This window comes from Heterocephalus glaber, unplaced genomic scaffold, assembly GCF_053883595.1.
Source record: "Heterocephalus glaber isolate CG9 unplaced genomic scaffold, H.glaber_assembly_v1.0 deba00001451, whole genome shotgun sequence".
Taxonomy (NCBI): Eukaryota; Metazoa; Chordata; class Mammalia; order Rodentia; family Bathyergidae; genus Heterocephalus; species Heterocephalus glaber.
In genome coordinates, this window is record NW_028258301.1 from 1246306 (window position 1) to 1266718 (window position 20413).

General features: G+C 39.1%; 1 protein-coding gene across 3 annotated transcripts in view; it reads left to right on the forward strand.

Moving 5' to 3' along the window:
* Nucleotides 1-20413, forward strand: part of Rab3b (RAB3B, member RAS oncogene family) — a 63767-nt gene that overhangs the window by 25304 nt on the left and 18050 nt on the right. For all 3 annotated transcript variants that reach the window (XM_004869252.3, XM_087214839.1, XM_087214840.1), the window contains one exon: nucleotides 20150-20268. In XM_004869252.3, the coding sequence (XP_004869309.1) occupies nucleotides 20150-20268 (119 nt within the window). The remainder of the gene's footprint in view (nucleotides 1-20149; nucleotides 20269-20413) is intronic.

Consider the following 20413-nt stretch of genomic DNA (forward strand, 5'->3'; position numbering starts at 1 on the left):
AAAATGGCAAAGATAATGCAAACTAATAATTGAAAGAGCAAAATAGAAGACAGACTATAGGGAACAGGGAGAAAGAGTTCGTGGAGATGGGAAGGAGGCCTGGGGAAGGGGAGAGATGGGAGAGAGAAGAAAGGAAGAGAAGTAAAAAGGATCAAGATAAAATACGTATATGCACTTATTCCCCACAATGACTCTCTATATTATATATTGCAAACATATACTAGCAAAAAAGATTTTTTTTAAAAAAGATTTTTTAAAACTATGAAGAGTTACTATTTACCCTACATTCAGTTTCCTCTATTATTACCATCTTACAAAGTATGATACCTTTGTTAAAATTAACCATCATGATTAACTGAAGTCCAAAGTTTAATTCCATTTTCCTTACATCTTACCAGGGTCCTTTTTCTATCCCAGGATCCATCTAGAATACCATTTACATTTAACTGTCCTGTCTCCTTAGCCTCTTCATGTCTGGGAAATTCGGAATGTACTTGTTTGCTCCTTGCTTTGCCCAGGTTATTCCCTCCTCTCTAATGATTACTCCCTTTCTCTCATTCTCTGCTAGCAAACTCCCATTTGACTTTAAAGACTCAGTTCAAGTACCATCTCTTCTTGAGACCTTTGGTGGCCCATGACCATCCAGCCTTGGTTAAAGGGCTCTCCTTAACCTTGTACACCAACCAGCTGTATTGCAAATGTCTGGAACTTATCTGTCTTCCCCTCAAAGTATAAGGTTCCTGAGCCGAGGATTTAGCTCAGTGGTTCTGGCACCTGCCTCGCAAGAGCAAGGTCCCGAGTTCAATCCCTGGTATCAAAAAAAAAAAAAAGTATAAGGTTCCTGAGGGCAAGAGCCAGGTATCACTCATGTCTACAGCTCCACCAGGGACAGGGCTTTGCCATCAATAAGGATTAAATAAAGATTGGCAAAATAAAAGTGGATCCTCAGGCTGTGGCTTTGTAGCTCTCAAAACTGAGGCTAGCTGACCTTCTTTCAGCCTTAGATCTCGTCCACCCTCCTCTCCTGTCAGTTCTTCCCTTCAGGGACTGAGAAGCCTATGGTTCTTCTGAAGTTGGCCTTTCTGTAGAATGGACTTGCTGCTTTCTTACCTGCTTTCCTCTCAGAGCTATTGTGGACTTCAGTCCAGACAGATCATCTGATATATCTGTGTGACATGATCACAAGAAGAGGTCTTGTCATCTTCACTACACACATGAGGAAACTGAGGCAGAGAGAAGTAAAATGTGTGTGTTTTACCAAAGGTCACACAGCTGGTAAGTGGGTTGACTGGGACTTGAACCTAAGCTTTTTGACTCATTCCTAAGCTTGGGCTCTTCCCACTGAACCACACTATTTCTGCATTTAAAAAATGAGACCTAACCATAGGCAACAGTTAAGTAAGCCATTCCAGGACATTTTGGCCTTCTTTTCAGGGTTTATTTTTTGGTTTGTTTGTTTCTTTCTTTTTTTGAGATGGGGTCTTGCTATGCTTCCCATGCTGGCCTCCCACTCCTTGATTCAAAAGATCTTCCTCAAAAGATCCTGACCAGCTGGAACTGTGGACATATGCCAGCCTTCCAGGGTACAGGGACTATTTTAAGTAGGGCTCCACTGTAAAGAATGAGAAACTAGAGACATTTTATAGCTAAATGGATGCATATTGAGGCCATACTCTTAAGTGAAATAAATAGGACACATATGTGTAAATACCGAATAGTTTCTCTAGTGTGAGAAACTGTAAGTGTAAATAATGATTAAAATTATTAAAATGAATAATTGATAATTTGAAATAGGAAAAGGTTCAAAGGTGTAGGGGTGGTGGGAGGGGAAGGGAAAAGGAAAGAAGGGAAAGGAGAAATTATGAGAAAAGGAAAAAAATGGAAACAAAATCTATGTAAATAGGGAAGGGTGGAGGGGTGAAGGGCGTACAGGTAATGGGGAAAAATAAGAACCAAGATATATCATGTACAGGTAAAAGCACCCAATGATAAATGTAAATGTATTGTATACCTAAAATGTACCAATAAAAGAATTTTTTAATAAAAGAAAATAGAAAAGTGAAAAAGAATAAAATACAATGTCTGGAAATGAAGAACTTAAATAGGGCTCCGGGCTAAATCTTTCAATTTCTTTAGTTAGACTTGGAGAGGAAGAGATGAGGACAGTGAGAATGAAGAGAGTGAACAGAAAAACATCAAAGTGATTCAGAGGTGAGACACTGTGTCACGAAGTGCCTTTCTGTGAGGACAGAAAATGTCCTCTCAGAACACTGTTCTCCCCCACCTGGGTTGCTGTGTCAACTGATTAAGCACAAAGGCTGGCCTAGAAATTTACCACCAGCAGAGGCATAATTAGCCCTTTAATTTCCTTCCAGTGGAAGTTTGCTTAGGCAGTTCTTAGCCCTGCTTTCTTGAGCACCTGCCTCTGCACATTTTCCTATACCTCCAGCTGCCCAGAAATCTGAGGCCTGTCTTAGGGCCGGCTTGAGGGGGAAGAACAGCAGATTGAGGGCAAACTGTAAACTGAATGAACATGATTCATGTTTATACAGAGCTTTACAGCTGCTAAGGCACTGTCACAACACATCTCAATTTGTTCTTCAAACAATACTGGGAAAAGGATATTATTATCAGCCCTAATTTGCAGCTCAGAAAGCCAAATAACTGGCCCAAGTTCACATGCCAGGAAGTGGCAGAGCTGGAATTTGTACCCAGATATGTTTGCTCCCCAAGTCCATACTCTTCTTGCTGCACTCTCAGTACTCTTTCATTAAATTCTTACAGTGTTTAATTAAATGGCTCATAGGTGTTGAAGGAACATTAAAGTTAAATGATGATGAGAATGAGGGTAATTTTAAGAGACTTCTTGGAGGAGATAGTCCCATATGTCAGATGGAAACAGAAGTGAATGTCAAGGTGCACAAATATTAAAAAAAAATTTTTTTTGGCCAAGCATGTGTAGTCAGGAGGCTGAGGCAGTAGGATTGTGAATTTGAGGCCAGGCTGGGCTACATAGTTAGTTCAAAGCCAACCTGGACTGCATAGCAAGACTGTATATATATTTGGTCTGTTCCCAATGGGATTTAAAGTAGCAAAGAAAGATTAGACAGAGAAACTACATCCTTTGTTTTCCTGATTTGGTCTTGATTCTAGTCCGATCCTACCCCCTCCTAGGAATGCTGCTCCAGATTACCTCTCAGCAGTTCACTCAATCATTCAAAAACAAATGAACAAACAAATCCAAGAGTTTATGGGAAAGTTTTACATGAAAATCACTACAAGAGTTTAAAATCTGATGGAGACAAAATACCTAGGTAATTCATAATAGTGCTTTGTTAGAGAGAGGGTAGAATAAGAGGAAGGCTGCGAGGGTAGACTGTCTGGTTCAAACCATCTGGTTCAGATCTTTACCTGCTGCATGACCTTAGACAAGGTATTTAACCCCAAGGATCAGTGTAAAATGAGTATGAAAAAGAAACTTCTTTCAAAAAATTTTGTAAGAACCAGCACTGTGCCTGGCACTCTACCTCGACAAACAGCAGCCAGCCATCACTGGTGCCTGTGGGTATTGGCAGAAATGTGAATTACAGAGGAGAAAATGTGTGAGCCAAGTTCTGAATGGTAAGGAGTAACTAGTTCAGCAGGCAGGGCACACAGCTATTCCAGGCAGAGGGACAGAAGAAGCAAAGCACACAAACTCCACAGAGCACAGTACTTGGGACCTATGGAGTATTCTGTGTGGTTAGAACCTAGGGGGAAAGCATGGAGAGTTGGGAGAAGGAACTAAAGCCACTGAAACTGTTAGGCTAGAAAACCAGGGATAAGTTTAGCATCCTAGCACCCTGAAAGGTAATCTAGCACAGCAGTTAAACCCCTAGCTCCAACATTTGCTAATGGAACATTTGTGAGTGCCTTCTATGTTTCTCCCGGTACCTTGGTGTCTTTGAGTTTCTACTTCACTCGGAGCTGGTTGTGAGGATTGTTGAAATGATGTGTGAAAAACACTTGTCACATTGCCTGACAGCACTCAATTCATGTTACAAATTAATATTTGATTATAATAGCAATCTTTTTTATTATGTAGAATAATAGTTATTATCTTGACTTAGAATAATGTGTAGCTCCTCAGTGCTTGAAAGGGCCCTAAGAATCATCCAGTCTAATATCCCTGTTTTAAACATGGAGAATTGAACGGGTGGGTAGGAGGGTGTTCATATGCCCATGAAGTAAATGAGTAGTAGAATTAAATCACACTAGGGCTCCTGACACCCAGCCTGCACTTTTGGGCATCTTTACTCTAGACAGGTTGCCTCTGACAGGTTCCTCTCCCTCCTCAGATGGTTGTCCCCACTTCCTTGTAAATAAATTTCAAGGCTTTTGCTTCATGGAATTGAGTGTTGATCCTATTTTTAGAACACTCTGGCACCTGTATGCAAATGAGTCTCTGGTGATTTGTCTGCTATGGTGAGTCAACCCCTACCTCCTCAAGCAGCTATGAGAACAGAGGGAAAACATAGCTGAAGGCAGGCTGGAGATCCAGGACTCCTGATTTCTCTTTCTAGTTAAGTCCCAGAGTCCTGGGGACTTCATTTTCATTTCTTGCCTATCCTGTTTATGTTAACTCCTTGTGTCTCCAGTCCTCTAGTCAGGTATCAAGCTGAGACTTTGGTTTTGGAATGTCATGTAAGAAAGTGCTGTAACACTCGGGACTGTGGATATTCACATCAGTTATGGTGTGGGCTTAGGTTCTGAGGAAATGATTATTGCTTTCAGAAAAATGGAAGTAATGTGAGATTTGAGGAAGAAAACTGAGTCTCAGGAAATACAAGAAGGAGGGGAGAACAAGGCCTCAAACATTTCTCCTACAGAAGTTAATGTCGCCTAGCCCTTTACATAAGCAATGGTGTCCTGATCATAACCACTTTACCATTTAACACACACCAAATGTCCTCCAGGTGACAGGTCCTATGTTGGGGATCACTAAACTCCTCAGTGATTCCCTGTTCTCTTGAGAACAATGTCCAACCACCTTGGTCTGGCATTAAAACTTCCAAGACCTGGGCATCTTCAAATCCACTTTCCTTCTCTACTTTGTGTTTTAAGTACTGTGTTTCAGAGGATCTAAGATGCTATCGATTGTAAGCTACATCTTTCTTTCAGAGATGCTCAAATGCAGCAGAAAAATGGGCACTTAAAAATCTATGAAATATGATATTTTATGCTCTGGTGGAAATAGAGCTGCCTGTAATCTCCCCAGATGTCGTGTTGTTTCAGGCCTTCCTATTTTTTTTTTAGCTATGTATTATGAAAAATTTCAAACATGTATACTTAAGCAGAGAGAATAAATAGTACACAAACCCCCACTATTCAGCTACCATAATTATCAACTCATGGTTATTTCTCTATGTTTTTCCATATTTCTTTCTCCCTGAAACATTGTTAATATTATTAACATTATTAATATTAATATGCTAGTACTTACTAGGGACTTGGTGTTTTCTTAATTATAAAAGTAATATATGCTTAGTTTTTTCTAATTATAAAAGTAATATATGCTCATTTAAAAAATATTTTGAGGGCTAGGGGTATAGCTCAGTGGTAGAGTATGCGCAAGGCCCTTGTTGATCCCCAGCACTGCAAAAACAAACAAACAAACATATATATATAGAGAGAGAGAGATCACCAAAAATTGCATACATCAGGAAAAGAAAAACCTGTACGAATATTTTAATACTAAATTTATTGAGACATCATGATATTAATACAAATTACCTCTGGCTTCTACAGTTACAAGAGGTGCTCAAAGTGGTGGCTGGTAGCTTCCAGGCATATGTTAGTATGGCAAAATGCTGAAGTGTGTATACATTTTTTTTTGAGGACTTTGTAAATACACATATATATGTATGAAGAAGAAAAAATTATTTTGGTTGGCTTCTTTCAAGTTTCTTCTGTATAAATTTTGTTTGTTTGTTTGTTGGTACCGGGGATTGAACTCAAGTCCTTACGCTTGCGCAGCAGGCAGCGAAACCACTGAGCTAACTCCCCGGCCCTCTTCTGTATAAATTTTTAACATTATTGAGGCCATATTGTATAGTTGATTTTCTCTCTTTCTTTTTTTTTGGTACCAGGGTTCAAACTCGGATCCTTGCGCTTGCGAGGCAGGCAGCGGAACCACTGAGCTAAATCCCTGACCCTAGTTGATTTTCTATATCGCCTTTTATTTAACATTATAAATTTAGCTAATGTTATTAGAGAGTTGTTTTGAACATGTTTTAATGACTTCATTGTATTTTATAGGAAAGATGTGCCATGTCCATTCATTAATTCATTTATTCAACAATCTTCATTGTATTTAACTTGTATTGAGCATTTCAAATGAGTAAAAGGCCCAGTCTCTGCCCTCTCAAAGCTCAGTTTTCCCCATTGTTTGACTACTTTAACCTATTGAATTACCTAGTAAGTTAACTAAATTAACCCAACCTGGGGCTGTTGTGAATAATGCTGCAGTGATCATTCCTATATGCAAAACTTTTCCTAGGTTTCCTAGATTATCTTCTTCAGAGAGATCTCAGTAATGAAATTTCTATTTTACTTTACCTTTATGGACATTGACTATTATCCAAATTTTAGTTTAGTTAATTCAATAGTTAAGAATGATATCTCATCATTTCAAATTGAATTTCTCTACTTATTGAACAATCATCTATGTATTAACCATTTTTTTCTGTGAATTGTCTGTTTGACAAGAGTACTATTTTTATCACTTCTAATTTTTCAGTGCCCAACTTGCCTTTCTTCATTTCTGTTTACTTGTGACCTGGGGATAAATTAAGTTTAATCTTGCTCCAAGCTTCTCTATTTCCTCCTGGCCCCCCTCCAACCCCACACCTTCCTGTCTTGAAGGGGAGTTGGGTGAGTCACATAAAGGATACAGCAAGTGGCAAATTAAATAAATTCCCCAGGGAAACTTCTCAGAGTGCTGTGAATGGTGCTGATGTCAATTTGGAGGCAAAAAAGAGTGAAGAGGAAATGGGTTGGCAACTCTGATGCTAAATTTGTCCATGCGAAGAATTGGGATGTTATGGATGATGGCTCATTCAGCAGATATCTTTAGAATACCTGCTGTGTGCCCAGATAAGTGTGAGGTGCTCATGATGACTTATTTGCTGGAGAAGACAAACAGGAATTAGGTGATAATAAGTAGTTAACCATGTACATGTCAGAGGATTCAGATTAAGTGAAGATGTCCTGCAGACAGTTGGAAATTTCTACCTCTAACTTGGAATGAAGGCTCAGGGGAGGATAAGAAGCCAATTTAGGAGACAGAACAAGAGCAGGCATAGATGAAGGGAAAGAATAGCAATGTGAGATATCACAGAAACCAAGGAAAGAAAGGGTTTCCAGAAGAGGGATGTACATTTTGGGGATGTTATTTAGGGCAATATTACCTATTTTTCTTTCATTCATTTCTTCTTTTATTGATTCAATAATTTTTGCTGCTAGGTGCCAAGCATTGGTCTAGACCAGTGGTGGCAAACCTATGGCACTCATGTTATTCGTTTTTCTTTTAAGACAAAAGATGTGAATGTATGGGTTGTGTTTTTCTAAGTTAAAACCTCAGTATTCAGGTTTAATTGAAATGTTGGCACTTTGTGTTAATACATGAGTTTTGTGTTGCATTTTGGGCACTCCTCTCTAAAAGGTTCACCATCACTACAGATCCTGAGTACAGAAATAAGGAGGCAGAGGCCCTCTTCCACAGTCTGAATGAGGGTGCAGTGGACTGGATACACATCTCTAATATAGGTGCTGTGATCCATTCATTTGACAAGTATTTATAGAACATCTAAGATCTGCCAGATAATTGAGGAACAATGAGGAAGCTCTATGGCCCGAAGTTTATCCGCTTGAAGTAAAATGCAGTGTCTGTATCTTAATGGAAATCAACAGTCATATTCATGAGAGTTTTTAAGTTTTGGTTTTTTTGAGGATTTTCTCTGAAAGACCAATGCCAAAAATAAGAATAGAGGGCACTCATCTTTCTGGGCTTTGGTTTTCTCTCTGTAAAATGAAGGAGTTGATTTTATGTGTATATATCATAGGATTTATCACATGTATAGTCCTACTAGACCAAGACAGTTCTGAGGGTTGGGATCACATGGGGCTTATTCTCTGGCACAGTGTAGACTCAGTAAATATATGTGGAATTGATATTCTCAAAGGACCTTCTAGATGTAAAAAGTCTGTGCTCCACTGTTTCTAAAAATAAAGCCCAAAGTACATTCTGTGGATGGCCAAAAGGAAGGATGAAGAATTTTGAAACTGGATCCTGAAGGACTTCCCAGGACAGGAACCTTATGACCAGGACACATCTACATAGGATCAGAGAGGCAGGAAAGTACTTTCCAGTCCTCAGTCCTGGATTCCTCAGACCTGGATTTCCTGCCCTCTGCCATCAGGGAGCTAAGCAGCTACTATTCATGTGTTCTTGGACTCCAGTTTTTCTATCTGTAAATTGGTGGTGACAATGATATATGGTGTGTTAGAAAGAGCATTGGGCCTGGGAGCCAGGATATTTGAATTTCAGTCCCAGCTGAGCCAAAAAGTATTCACTTAGTGGTAGTGATCTTGGAAAAGTCACTGAGTGTCTGAGTTTCAGTTTCCCTAACTGTAAAGCAAAGGAGTCACACTAAATGGGCTCTAAGACTGATATCTCTTGTGTCTAAAAAGTCTACATCACAGGGTCATTGTCAGGATCCAATGAGATGATGCAACCAAAGTGCTTATGAACTCTAGGATTCTCTATAGTGTGGTTTCTACTGCTGAGCACAGCCAGGCATGATACCAAACCATTTCCAAGGGGCCGTTTTCATCACTCCTTGGTCCTTTCCTTCTTTAAGGCCCCAGTGAACTGTTCTTTCCTTCCAGTTTCCACCCATTCCTCTGGGACCTAATGCCTTGGCTCCCAGCTGCTGTGAAATACAAAAGGCTTGAAGCTGAGCATCTGTGGGTCTGAGGGTGGGGCTAATACTCTTATTTCCTGCCTGCTTCCCTCCCTGGTGCTCATCCTCCCCATCCCCTAACCTGTCCAGCAAGGAGTAAATTGAGAGGAGGAGGGAAAAGAGTGGATATGCAATAAATAGGATTCAGGAATGGGCCCCCAAAGATAACTTCACGTTCATTGTGTGACCTCCCAAGCTCTAACTGCTCTGGCTATCCTTCTGTTTATAATGCTGAAAGGGACTGGAAAGAGGAAGTGGTGTGTATGATCCCACAGAGCTTATTTTAACCAACCCTGAAACTCTAAATGATTTATTCCTACTTAGCACATAGGCCTTAAATTTTGTTTACCAGTATTCTTATTAAGCACCTACTATCTACTATGTGTTGGGTGCTATTGTTAAGGGCCTGGGATTTAGCTAAATATGATTCAGTCTCAAAGTGCTTATAGCCTGAAAGAGAAGACAGAAAAATAACAAGTAACTATAATAAAATGATGTGAGTAATGATATAATGCCAAACCATACAATGGCAGGTAAAGAAATTTACTTTGAGGACAGGGAAGAAAGTCAGGGAAAACTTCAGAGGAGGCATTTGAATAAGAATGTGGATTATAAAATGGAAGGAGCAGTCCAAGCAAAGAGTAGCATATACAAAGGCCCAGGGGTATGAAGAAGCAGTGTATTTGGGAAACCACCCATAGGCCATGCTGGAGTTCATTGGTTCAGTCAAGGAGTGAGACAGAATGAATTGCAAGGGAAGTGTTAGCTGGATCTTGAAGGGTCTGTGTCTACTGAGAAGCTGTGGGCTTTGGAAAACCAGGGAAGAGGTTTAGACACAGAAGGAGATGATGAGATTTGAATTTTAGAAAGACTGCTCTGACATTCAATATGCTGTCTCCAAAATATTCCAGGCATCCAATTAATCCATGCTTTCCACAAGTATTTTTGGCAGGCACTCCAACCTTATGTGCCAGGTACTGTGCCAGGCACTGGAGATACAATAGTAAGCAAAACCAGACATCCTGTTCATGTGGCACTTGCAGTTTGGCAGGGTAGATAGATCCTAATGAAATAATTACACAAGTAAATACAAAATTACAGTAGAGGAGGGATGGAGATTTAGCTCAGTGGTTCCAGCACCTGCCTTGAAAGCTCAAGGTACCGAGTTCGATCCTTGGTACAAAAAAAAAAAATTACAGTAGGGAAAGAGTGCTACAAAGGAGAAGCACATGGTACCAGGAAGGCATATAATTGGAGCATTTGACATTGCCAGAATGATCAGGACGGCTTTCTTCTGAGCTCAGCTCAGAGCATTACCTCAAGGAAAGGCACTGGGAAGGGGCCTCTCCTGCTCCAGAACCACATCCAATGGGGGTTTGTCTTCTGTAGTAAACAGATACTATTGATGTTAAGGAATAGTTTTAGTGTATTATGTTGTATTCATCTGTTTATCTCTTGACATAGAATTAATCCCCCTTGAAGATTTGGAAGAAAAGGAGAAGGCAAACCCTTTATATACTTCAGATAGTCGAAGACTGCAGAAATATTCCCCTCACATCTTCTTTCAGTGGGTTTCCCTTACATCTTCCTTCAGTGGGTTTCTAGTCCCCCTTCCTGTTTGGGTCATTCTGCTAATTGTCAAGGTCCCTGCAACAGGTGATTGAAGACATTAGTGGTGCAACCTTGTGAAAAGAGCACTGGTCTCTTGCAGACACAAGACTTGGTTTTATTTGAGCCCTTCTCCATCATTTCCTGTCTTTTACCTCTGTAAGGCTCAGTTGCTGCTTTTGTGATATGAAGATAAAGGACTTGCCAATGATTTCTCTAGGAATTAACTGAAATAATAAAAAAAACTGTAAAGTCTAAAAGTTAAACAGGTATAAGGATTTGAATATTTAGGGGGCTGCCATGAGCAAAATAGATTTATTCTCTGTGCCTCCAGATAACAGAGATAATTAATGGATAAAATGCCACAGGTAGATTTCAGCTCAATAATGCGAGAAATGTTCTAATAATCAAACTGTGGACAGGCTGCATTGAGAGGTGGTGCGCAGCCAACACTGGAAACATGTAGTATAAGTATGCTGTGGAAGGAATTCCTTTTTGAGGGAGGAGGTGAACTAAAAAGTTTGGTCTTAACTAGAATTCAACAGTCTGATGGTCAAGACAAGTGGAAAAGCTGGGAGAGGACATGTGTAGCAGAGAGAGTATCATGAACAGAAATATGGAACAGAAATAAGTGTGGCAGTTGGGAACTACAGTGCAAGCCAGTAATAATCCCAGCTACTCAAGAGGCTGAGGCAGGAGGATCACAAATTCAACAGCAGCCTGGGTAACTTAGCAAGACCTTGTCTCGAAATGTTAAACAAAAAAAAGTTTTGGGGCTAAGGATTTAGCTCAATGGTTCTGCTGCCTGCCTCACAAGCCCAAGGTCCCAAGTTTGATCCCCGGTACTAAAAAAAAAAAAGTTTTCTTTTTAAAGGTCTGGGAATGTAGTTCAGAGGTACAGTACCCTTGGGTTTAAGTCCTAAATGGCTAAAAAGGTAGGAGGAGAAAGGGGGCTGGGGGGGGTGAGGAGGAGGAGGAGGAGGAGGAAGAAAGAGAGATAGAAAATAAAGGAAAGAAGCCAAGTGTGGTGGCACATGCCTGTAATCCTTGTAGACTATGGCAGGAGGATAGCTGGAAGTTTGAGACCAGCCTAGACTACCTAGTGAGTTCAAGGCCAGCCTGAATTAGATAGTGAGACTTTGTCTCAAAAAACAAAACAAAGGAAAAAAAAAAAAGGGAAGGAAAACAACGAGTGTAGCATGTGTGATTGACCATGAGGAATCTCCATAAAGATATGAAGGGTCTGTTTTTGGAGCAAATATTAGTTGAGCACTTGTGTGCCAGACACATGGGATTTCACTTAAACCTTGCAGGTGACTTCCAGCTTATGCTGTGGTGGAGGGGGAGATTGTTGGTACCTGGAAGCTTTATCCATGGTTGAAGGACCTCCTGTCGGAAAAGCTGCAGAGTGGGCTGGGCTGTTCTAGAGAGCTGAGGAGGATCAAGAATATACAATTTGAATAGACATTTCTCAGATCAAGAAGTACAAACAACAAATAAATATATGAAGAAATGTTCAAAATCACTGGTCATTCAAGAAGTACAAATTAAAATAATACCAGGATCCCATCTCACTCCAGAAAGACTGGCTATTGTCAAAAAATCAACCGATAACAACTGCTGGTGAGGCTGGGGGAAAAAGGAACCCTTCTCTATTGCTGTTGAGAGTAAAAACTGGTGCAACCACTATGGAAATGAGTGTGGAGATTCCTCAAAAAACTAAAACTAGAGGTTCTATTTGACCCAGCTGTTCCCCTCCTAGGTATCTTTCCTAAAGAGTTAAAGGCATCATATCATAGCAATATATGCACACCCATGTTTATACCAGCCCAATTTATAATGGCTAAATTTTGAAAACAGCCCATATTCCCCTCAACAGATGAATGGATAAAGAAAATGTGGTATTTATATACAATGGACAGTACACTCTGCCATAAAGAAGAATAAACTTGAGTCATTTGTAGGAAAAAGGATGTACCTCAAGACTATAATCTTAAGTGAAATAAATGGAACATGAAAGTTTAAATATTGCATTGTTTCTCTTGTTTGAGAAACCCAAAGGGTAAACAAAGAACATAATGGATGATAGATATTGGAAAGTAGGAAGAACATATTCAAATAGGAAGAGCAACAAGGGAGGAGGCGGGGGAAGGGAAGGAAAGGAAAAAGTAAAAAAGAATAGAAGGAAGTAAATGGAAACAAAGCTTAATGGGGAGGAAAAGGAGGGTTGAAGGGAGGGGAGGGGAATGGGGAAAAAAGAATTAAGATGTATTATGTACAAGTATAAATTCCCTATGATGAATGTGATCAATATGTATGACAAATATGTACTAATAAAAATATAAAGTTTTTTTTAAAGAATATACAGTTTGAAGAATATACAGGGTATGGTGACACAGCTATAATTGCTAGCTACACAAGAGGCTGAGGCAGGAGGATTGCTTGAACCCATGAGTTCAAGATCAGACTGAGCAATATAGTGAGATACTGTATCAAAAAACAAACAACCTCAAAATACTACAGGCTGTGTGGACTGTAGGCTGTATTGAAAATTCTGTAGGTTTTGATCAAAAGATGAAATTTGAAGTCTGAGTTTTTATAGCTTGATTTATAATTTTTATAGCATTTTAATTAATTTCTGTGACCCTTATTTAACTGATATATAAAATGGGGACTCAAACTTGACCTGCTTCACGCTGATGTAACAATTGAAAGAAATAATGGGCAAAAGGTGTCTTGGAAAGTACACAGGCTTTGGAATCAGACAGACCTAGCTAGGTTTGATTCTCAGTCTGCCATGAACTGGCTGCAAGATCTTAGACAAATTATTTAATTTTTCCTCATCTGTAAATAGAGATAACAGTATTTCAGAAGGTTGTTTTGGAAATTGATAACATAGGGAAAGTGCTTAGTGTGTGTTTGGCACATAACAGCGCTCAATTAGCAGATTTATTTTGTTACTACAAACAACAGATGACACTCCACAAATAAAGTGCTTACTGAAGTGCCCTGCACAGTAGGGGCTTGGTTGATATTATTTCCTGTCCCCTTGCCCATGTGTCTGTTGTCCACACTGACAGGGCTGCTGGAGGCTAGGACAGTGGTTTGTTCACTCCATTGTCCATCTCTGTCATAATGCTGTGACCATATGAAAAGCAATCAACATCTGTTGCCGACAAGTGACTTGATTGTTCTAGACGATATGACCTCTTTCCTTTCTTAAGTACTCAGTGAATCACTCCTCTTTATTTTTCCTCCTTCCTGTCTCCTCTTTGGTTCTATTTCTAACTCTTATCAGTAGAAGAGGAATCTGTATTTGTCAACATGATTTTTTAAAATAAGCTGAGCTTGATGGCACACTCCTGTAAGTGCAGCACTCTGAGAGGCTGAGGCAGGAGGATCACAAGTTTGAGCCCAGTCTGGTGCACAGCCTTGTGACTTTGCAAGATTCTGTCTCAAAATAAAAAATAAAGGGGGCTGGGGATTTAGCTCAGTGGCACTGTGCCTGCCTCACAAGCACAAGGTCCTGAGTTCAATCCCTGGTACCAGAAAAAAAAACTTTTTAAATAAAAAAATAAAAAGGGATAGGGATATAATAGCTCATTGTAAAGGCCTTGAATTCAATTCCAAGTGCCACAAAAATAATAAAGAAAATTCTAAAAATAAAAGAAGGAGGTTCAAGGTGATTTTCTAGGCTACATTCTATTGAGCACAGAATAATGAGAGCTGGCTTATTATTTTCAACCTTGCTTTTCTAATGTAATAATGACAATATCAACAGTAATAATATCAGTAGCTATAAAGAGTTTTATTGAGCACCAACCCTGTGCCCAGTGTTCTCACAACCACATCAAAGTTAGTATTTTTGTTACTGCCTTACAGATGAGGAACCTAAGGCCTAATAATGCTTTTAAGATTACTCCAAAATAGAAGACCCAATAAAAGAAAAATGGACAATTTAAATGAATAGACACTTCTCAGAAGATGTACAAATGACCAATAAATACATGAAAAATATGTTCAACATCTTTGGCCATTAGGGAAATGCAAATTAAAACAATATTGAGATGCCATCTAACTCCAGAAAGAATGGCTACCATCAAGAACTCAAATAATAACAAATGCTGGTGAGGCTGTAGGGAAAAAGTAGCTCTTCTACATTGTTGGTGAAATTGTAAACTAGTACAATCATTATGCAAATCAGTTTGGAGATTCTCAAAAAAATAAAAATAGAAATTTCATTCAACCCAGCTATTCCCTTTCTATCTTCCTGAAGGAGTTAAAGTTATCATAATACAGTGATACATGTATTCTCATGTTTTTAACAGCACAACTCATAATAGCTAAATCTTGGAAACTGCCTGTATGTCCATCAATAGATGAATGGATAAAGAAAATGTGGTATTTATACACAGTGGAGTCCTACTCTGCTAGAGAGAAGGATAAATTTAAGTCCTTTGTAGGAAAATGGATACTCCTTGAGACCATAATGTTAAGTGAAATCAATCAGGCACACAAGCTTAAATATTGTGTTTTCCTTACATGAGAAACTCAAAGTATAAATAATTTAAAGAGCAAAATAAAAGATAGATAATAGGAAATAGGAAGATAGATCTTTGCAAAAGGGAAAGGGACCGAGAAATGGAGACAGGGGAGAGGAAGAGAAGGGGAAGAGGATGAATAAAGAATTAAGGGGGCTGGGATTTAGCTCAGTGGCACCATGCCTGGCTCGCAAGTACAAGGTCAGAAGTTTGATCCCTGGTGCAAAAAAAAAAGAATTAAGATGTGTTATGTGCACATACCAACTTCCCACAATGGATATAATCATTAGGTACTAAAAACATGTACTAATAAAAATAAAAAATTTTTCAAAGTTAATTTTTTTTGATACCAGGAATCAAACTTAGGGCCTCATGCTTGCCAGGTTGGCACTGCACCGCTGAGCTACATCCCTGGCCCTTTAAGAGTTAATTTAAAAATTAAATAATAATGATAAATATTCATATTTGATTACTTATCATGAGCCATACATTAAAAAACATTTTATTTGGAAAAAACCCTACAAAGTAGAATTTTTATTTTTATTCCATATGTGAGAGCTTCAAGAGATGAAAAAAACCAACCTGTCTAAAATCACAAGGCTGATGAGTGGCAGAGCTGGGAGTCAGTCCAAGACTTGTTTTTCTCTTAAGCTCACCCATTCCCTTTCTATCAGGCCATGTTGCTGTTCTTTAAGGGAAACACCATACTGAGACTCTGCCTGGAGGCAGCTGTGGACAAGTTTGAATGGAGAGGGAAATGACACATAGCATGAGACTTGTCTACTTGAGTTGGGAAGCTGGCCCAGGGAAGTGCACAACTATAACTGATGCCTATGTGAAGCTTGCTATGTGCCAGGAACTGTTCTGAGTATTTTGTATGCAATTTTAAAAATCCTTATTAGAACTCCGTGAGGTACATATTTTTATTATTCTCATTTCATAGATGAGTAAACTAAGGTCTCCAAAGGCAGATTGTCCAAAGAGGGGATTGCTCAAGAGCATGAATGCTAGGAGACAGTAATCATTGGAAGCTATTTTAGAGGGTGCTTCCCATAGTCACACAGCAAGGGAAAATTCACATCCAGAAGCCTAACTCCAATGACCTTGCTTTTAATCTTAAGATAATATAGCCTTTTTGTTTACCAAAGAGAACCTCTACAGTGTGCACAGCCTTATGCCAGCCACTGGGACCACAGAGATGAAACTGATTCCATGTCTGAGGTCATTTATGATTACATATCAGGATTTCCAATTAACTGGGCATCAATTGAGTTACAAGACTCTCCTGTCAAAGAGCTGGAGCTCAGGGGCAGGCTCCAGGCAGACAGGGGCCCAGACACTCTCAGAGTAATAGGATTAACTTGGGGGAGTGAGAAGAACTGTGTCCAGGTGACAGTCCAGCAGCTTGGACAGGCCTGGACCTCTACATCAGGAAGGGTGACTTAATTCTAAATCCTACAAGACAGGATGTAGGAACTGAGCCTGCAGATCAGTTGGAGTCTGTGAAGTTGCTCTGAGGAGCTCAGGAAGCACTGGCAAGGGCATGAAAAAAGTGGATCAAATGCTACTGCAGTTTCTTAGGTACACATAACCACAGAGCTTTTGTATAAATACAGTGTGCAGGAAATATTTCTCTCAATAATGCCTAAGATTTCCAGTGTTAGATGTTCACTCATCCATTCATCCATCCAACCATCCATCTGTCCATCCACCCATCCACCAATTCTTCCTTCCTTCCATCCATTAATTCATGAACTGGAGAACACTGTACTGTATTTGCCAGAACTCTTAGGGAGAAGTACTATGACGCTGTATGTGGTCAGAGGAATATTCTAGTAAGCTGACTGAGATGAAGAATAAGAAGCTCGAAGACTTTTCTTAATAAATAGGAGATGGCAATTCCTAGGCTCCTCAAGAAGAATGGGTTGTGTTATTTGCAGCTTTTATTTTGCTGAATTAGGTTTTGCAGGTCTAGGCTAGAGCTAAATTGCTAAGGACATGGAGAAACTGAGGCAGAAACTAACTATTCTCCTTCATTTTTTATCTCTTTGCATATAATCTGTCACCATACTTTATAATTTCACCCTGAATCTGTTCCTACTCCATCTCTATTGCTATCACTATAATTCAAATCCTTATTGGATCTTACCTGAACCATTGCAAAGATCGTCAATCCAGCCTTCCTGCCTCCCGTCTCTTCTCTTTCCCCTCCATTCTCCACATCACTGCTAAAAAGATCTTTCTAAAGCTCATATCTAATTATGTTAATCCCTTGTCTCAAAATGTTTGACTCTAAGTTAGTGATGGCAAACCTTTTAGAGCTTTCAATGACACACACAGCCCACTGCAGCACATGTGCCATAGGTTCACCACCACTGCCCTAAGTGGTGAAGTCCAGATCCTGTAGCACACCATTTAAAGCTCTTTCCAGCTTTATCACCAGATTTCCCACCATTCTTAAAATTCTTTTGCATTACCCATCAGCAAAAATTCTTCCTATTGTCAAAACACATTTCCTTTACTTCTCTGTTTGGAAAACTCTTCTTTAGAAAGGTATCCCTGTTGTCCTTGTAAAGCCAAATAAGCAAATCTTCAGGTGATGCTCCTGAACTCCATACAGACTCCACCTGTGTTCTGTGTCACATATTTCCAGTTATCTTCCTGGGCATATTATTGGATTGTACTTTCTTATCCTTCAGAAGTTGGGTGTGGATATTTGACTTGCTTTGGGCAGTGAAATGGGAAAAGTGGAAGTTTAAAGAGCCAAAACATGACTCATGCACTATCTTTCCCTCAGGTAGTTGCTCTGTCTGTCTTTATTGTAGAATAAGTAAGATACAAACCAGAACACCCAGCCAACACTTAATGGGTATGTACCAGCAATGAAAAATAAAACCTTTTTTGTTCAAGCTGCTGATATTTTGGGATTGCTTGTTGTTGAAGAGCCCAGCCTGTCCTAACTGATATACTACCTCTGCTTGACATCTTCCATAACTTCCTAAACCACCATGTTTCTACCTTACCTGAGCTTGGGCAGCACATTTTCTCTGTACTCTTTTCTGGTTCTGACAACACACTGGTAATTGCCAGTTCACTGATATGTCTTAGTCATTTCCACAGCTATCTCCACACTGCTTCCTAGGATCAGGGATGGTGTTTGTTCCATTTTTATATCACACAAAGTATGGTTCATGTCTGAAGCAGTGTATTATAATGGATGCAGGAGTCGACATGACTTGAACCCCCTTTCTGGTACTTATTGGATAATCTCTCTGGACTTCAGTTTCCTCATCTGTCCAATGAGAGTAACACCATATACTCTACAGAGTTGTTCTTAAGTTCCTGGGTAACTGATACAATTTATGTACAAATAATGGCATTCTGTAATTATTATTGTTCTCATTTATTTTCATTATCATTATTGATGGTATTCAATAAATGCTATGGATGTCAGTCTTTCATCAATTAAGGTATTGTGGTATGTGCATTGAGCTTGGAATCAGAAGTTCTGAATTCAAGGTTTTGCTTTTGTCACTATCTTTGTGACCTTGGGAAAGTGACTTATCCTCTCTGCATGTTTTGCATTCTTTTTTTTTTTTTTTTTTTTTTGGTACCAGAGATTGAACTTGGGACCTTGCGCTTGCAGGGCAGGTGCTGGAACCACTGAGCTAAATCCCCAGGCCCAAAAGTCCTGTCTGGCCCACAGGGCTGAGAAAGTCCTGATCCACTTTTTGTCTTTTTTTTTTGGTACCGGGGATCAAACTTGGGTCCTTGCGCTTGCGAGGCAGGTGATGGAACCAGTGAGCTAAATCCCCAGCCCATGTTTTGCATTCTTAATTTTAAAATATATATATGAGTAATATATACCTCACAGAGATTTTATAAATTTTATCTTATTTTTTACAAACCCAAGGCCTTGCACATGGGAGGCAAGTGCTTTACCACTGAGCCCTATTTTATTTGATTTTATTTTAGATTTTATAAAATTTAAATGAGATAATATATGAGGAAATATTTTATACATGTTTAAGCATCACACATTCTAAAACCTTAATGACACAGATTAGATTGGCTGGTCCCTCACGTAAGGACAGTGTGAAGCATTTCGTGTTCTCCAGTAACATTTAGCTGTTGATTTTAACTTTGCTTGCTTATGTTTTTGTCTTTCCATGTAGGCTATGAGATCTTGAGATCAAGAATTGCCATAGACATTTTGGGGCAAGACAGATGTTTATTTCTCTTGACATAAGAGTGATACATGCTCATTGTAGAAAAAGTAAAATTACATAAAGAAAACAAAAATTCCAATAAATCTCTATTAGTCTTTAGAGGCTGTTTTTTTTTACAGTTTTATTCTCAGTATATATATTTACACATAAGCATTTTCCAATGACAGGAAATACTCATTCATACATTAATTTACATAAAACTCTTATACTTTAACCGGTTTCCTGTTGTTGAATATATAAGTTGATAATACTTTTTCACTGTCTAAATAAAGTTATAAGAAAATACTTTTGTGTATAAATATTTCTCTTATTTTATACTATTGTAGGAAAAATTTTTGGAAGGAATATTTTTGGGTCCAAGGATGTGAACATTTTTAATGCCCTTGAGACTTCCAGAGTGATTTCCAGGAAGTCAAACCAAGTTCACTCCCACAAACAAGATGTGAGATTGTACATCTCACTGCATCCTCATCTGAAATGGGAATTATTTAAAATCAGGTTAAAGCTTTTAAATATAATAATTATCCACATATATTTCTTCTGTGAATTGTTCATGCCTCTTGCCCATTTTTATGTTAGGATGTTAATTATTTTCTTACTAGTTTCTATGAGGTTTTAAAAATAATCTTGTTCTAGTCACAGGCACAGTGCAAGACACACAATAGATGCTATTTACATATGCCTTGGATCATTAGTTAATTGTCTTGAGGACTTTATAGGAACCAAAGCAGACTTTCCAGGTAGCTGACTTTTTCCTTTTCCTACCTAGGATACTGCTGGACAGGAGAGGTACCGGACAATCACCACAGCCTATTACCGGGGAGCCATGGGCTTCATTCTGATGTATGACATCACCAACGAGGAGTCCTTCAATGCTGTCCAGGACTGGTACAAGATTCATTCACTCATTAATCCATTCAACAAACTGTTCATGAAAACCTAACATGTGCTAGGCCCTATCCTGTGTGTTAGGGAAACATGGCTCCTGCTCTCAAGGAGTTCTCAGGTGAGAGGAGAAGTCAGGTCAGTAAGC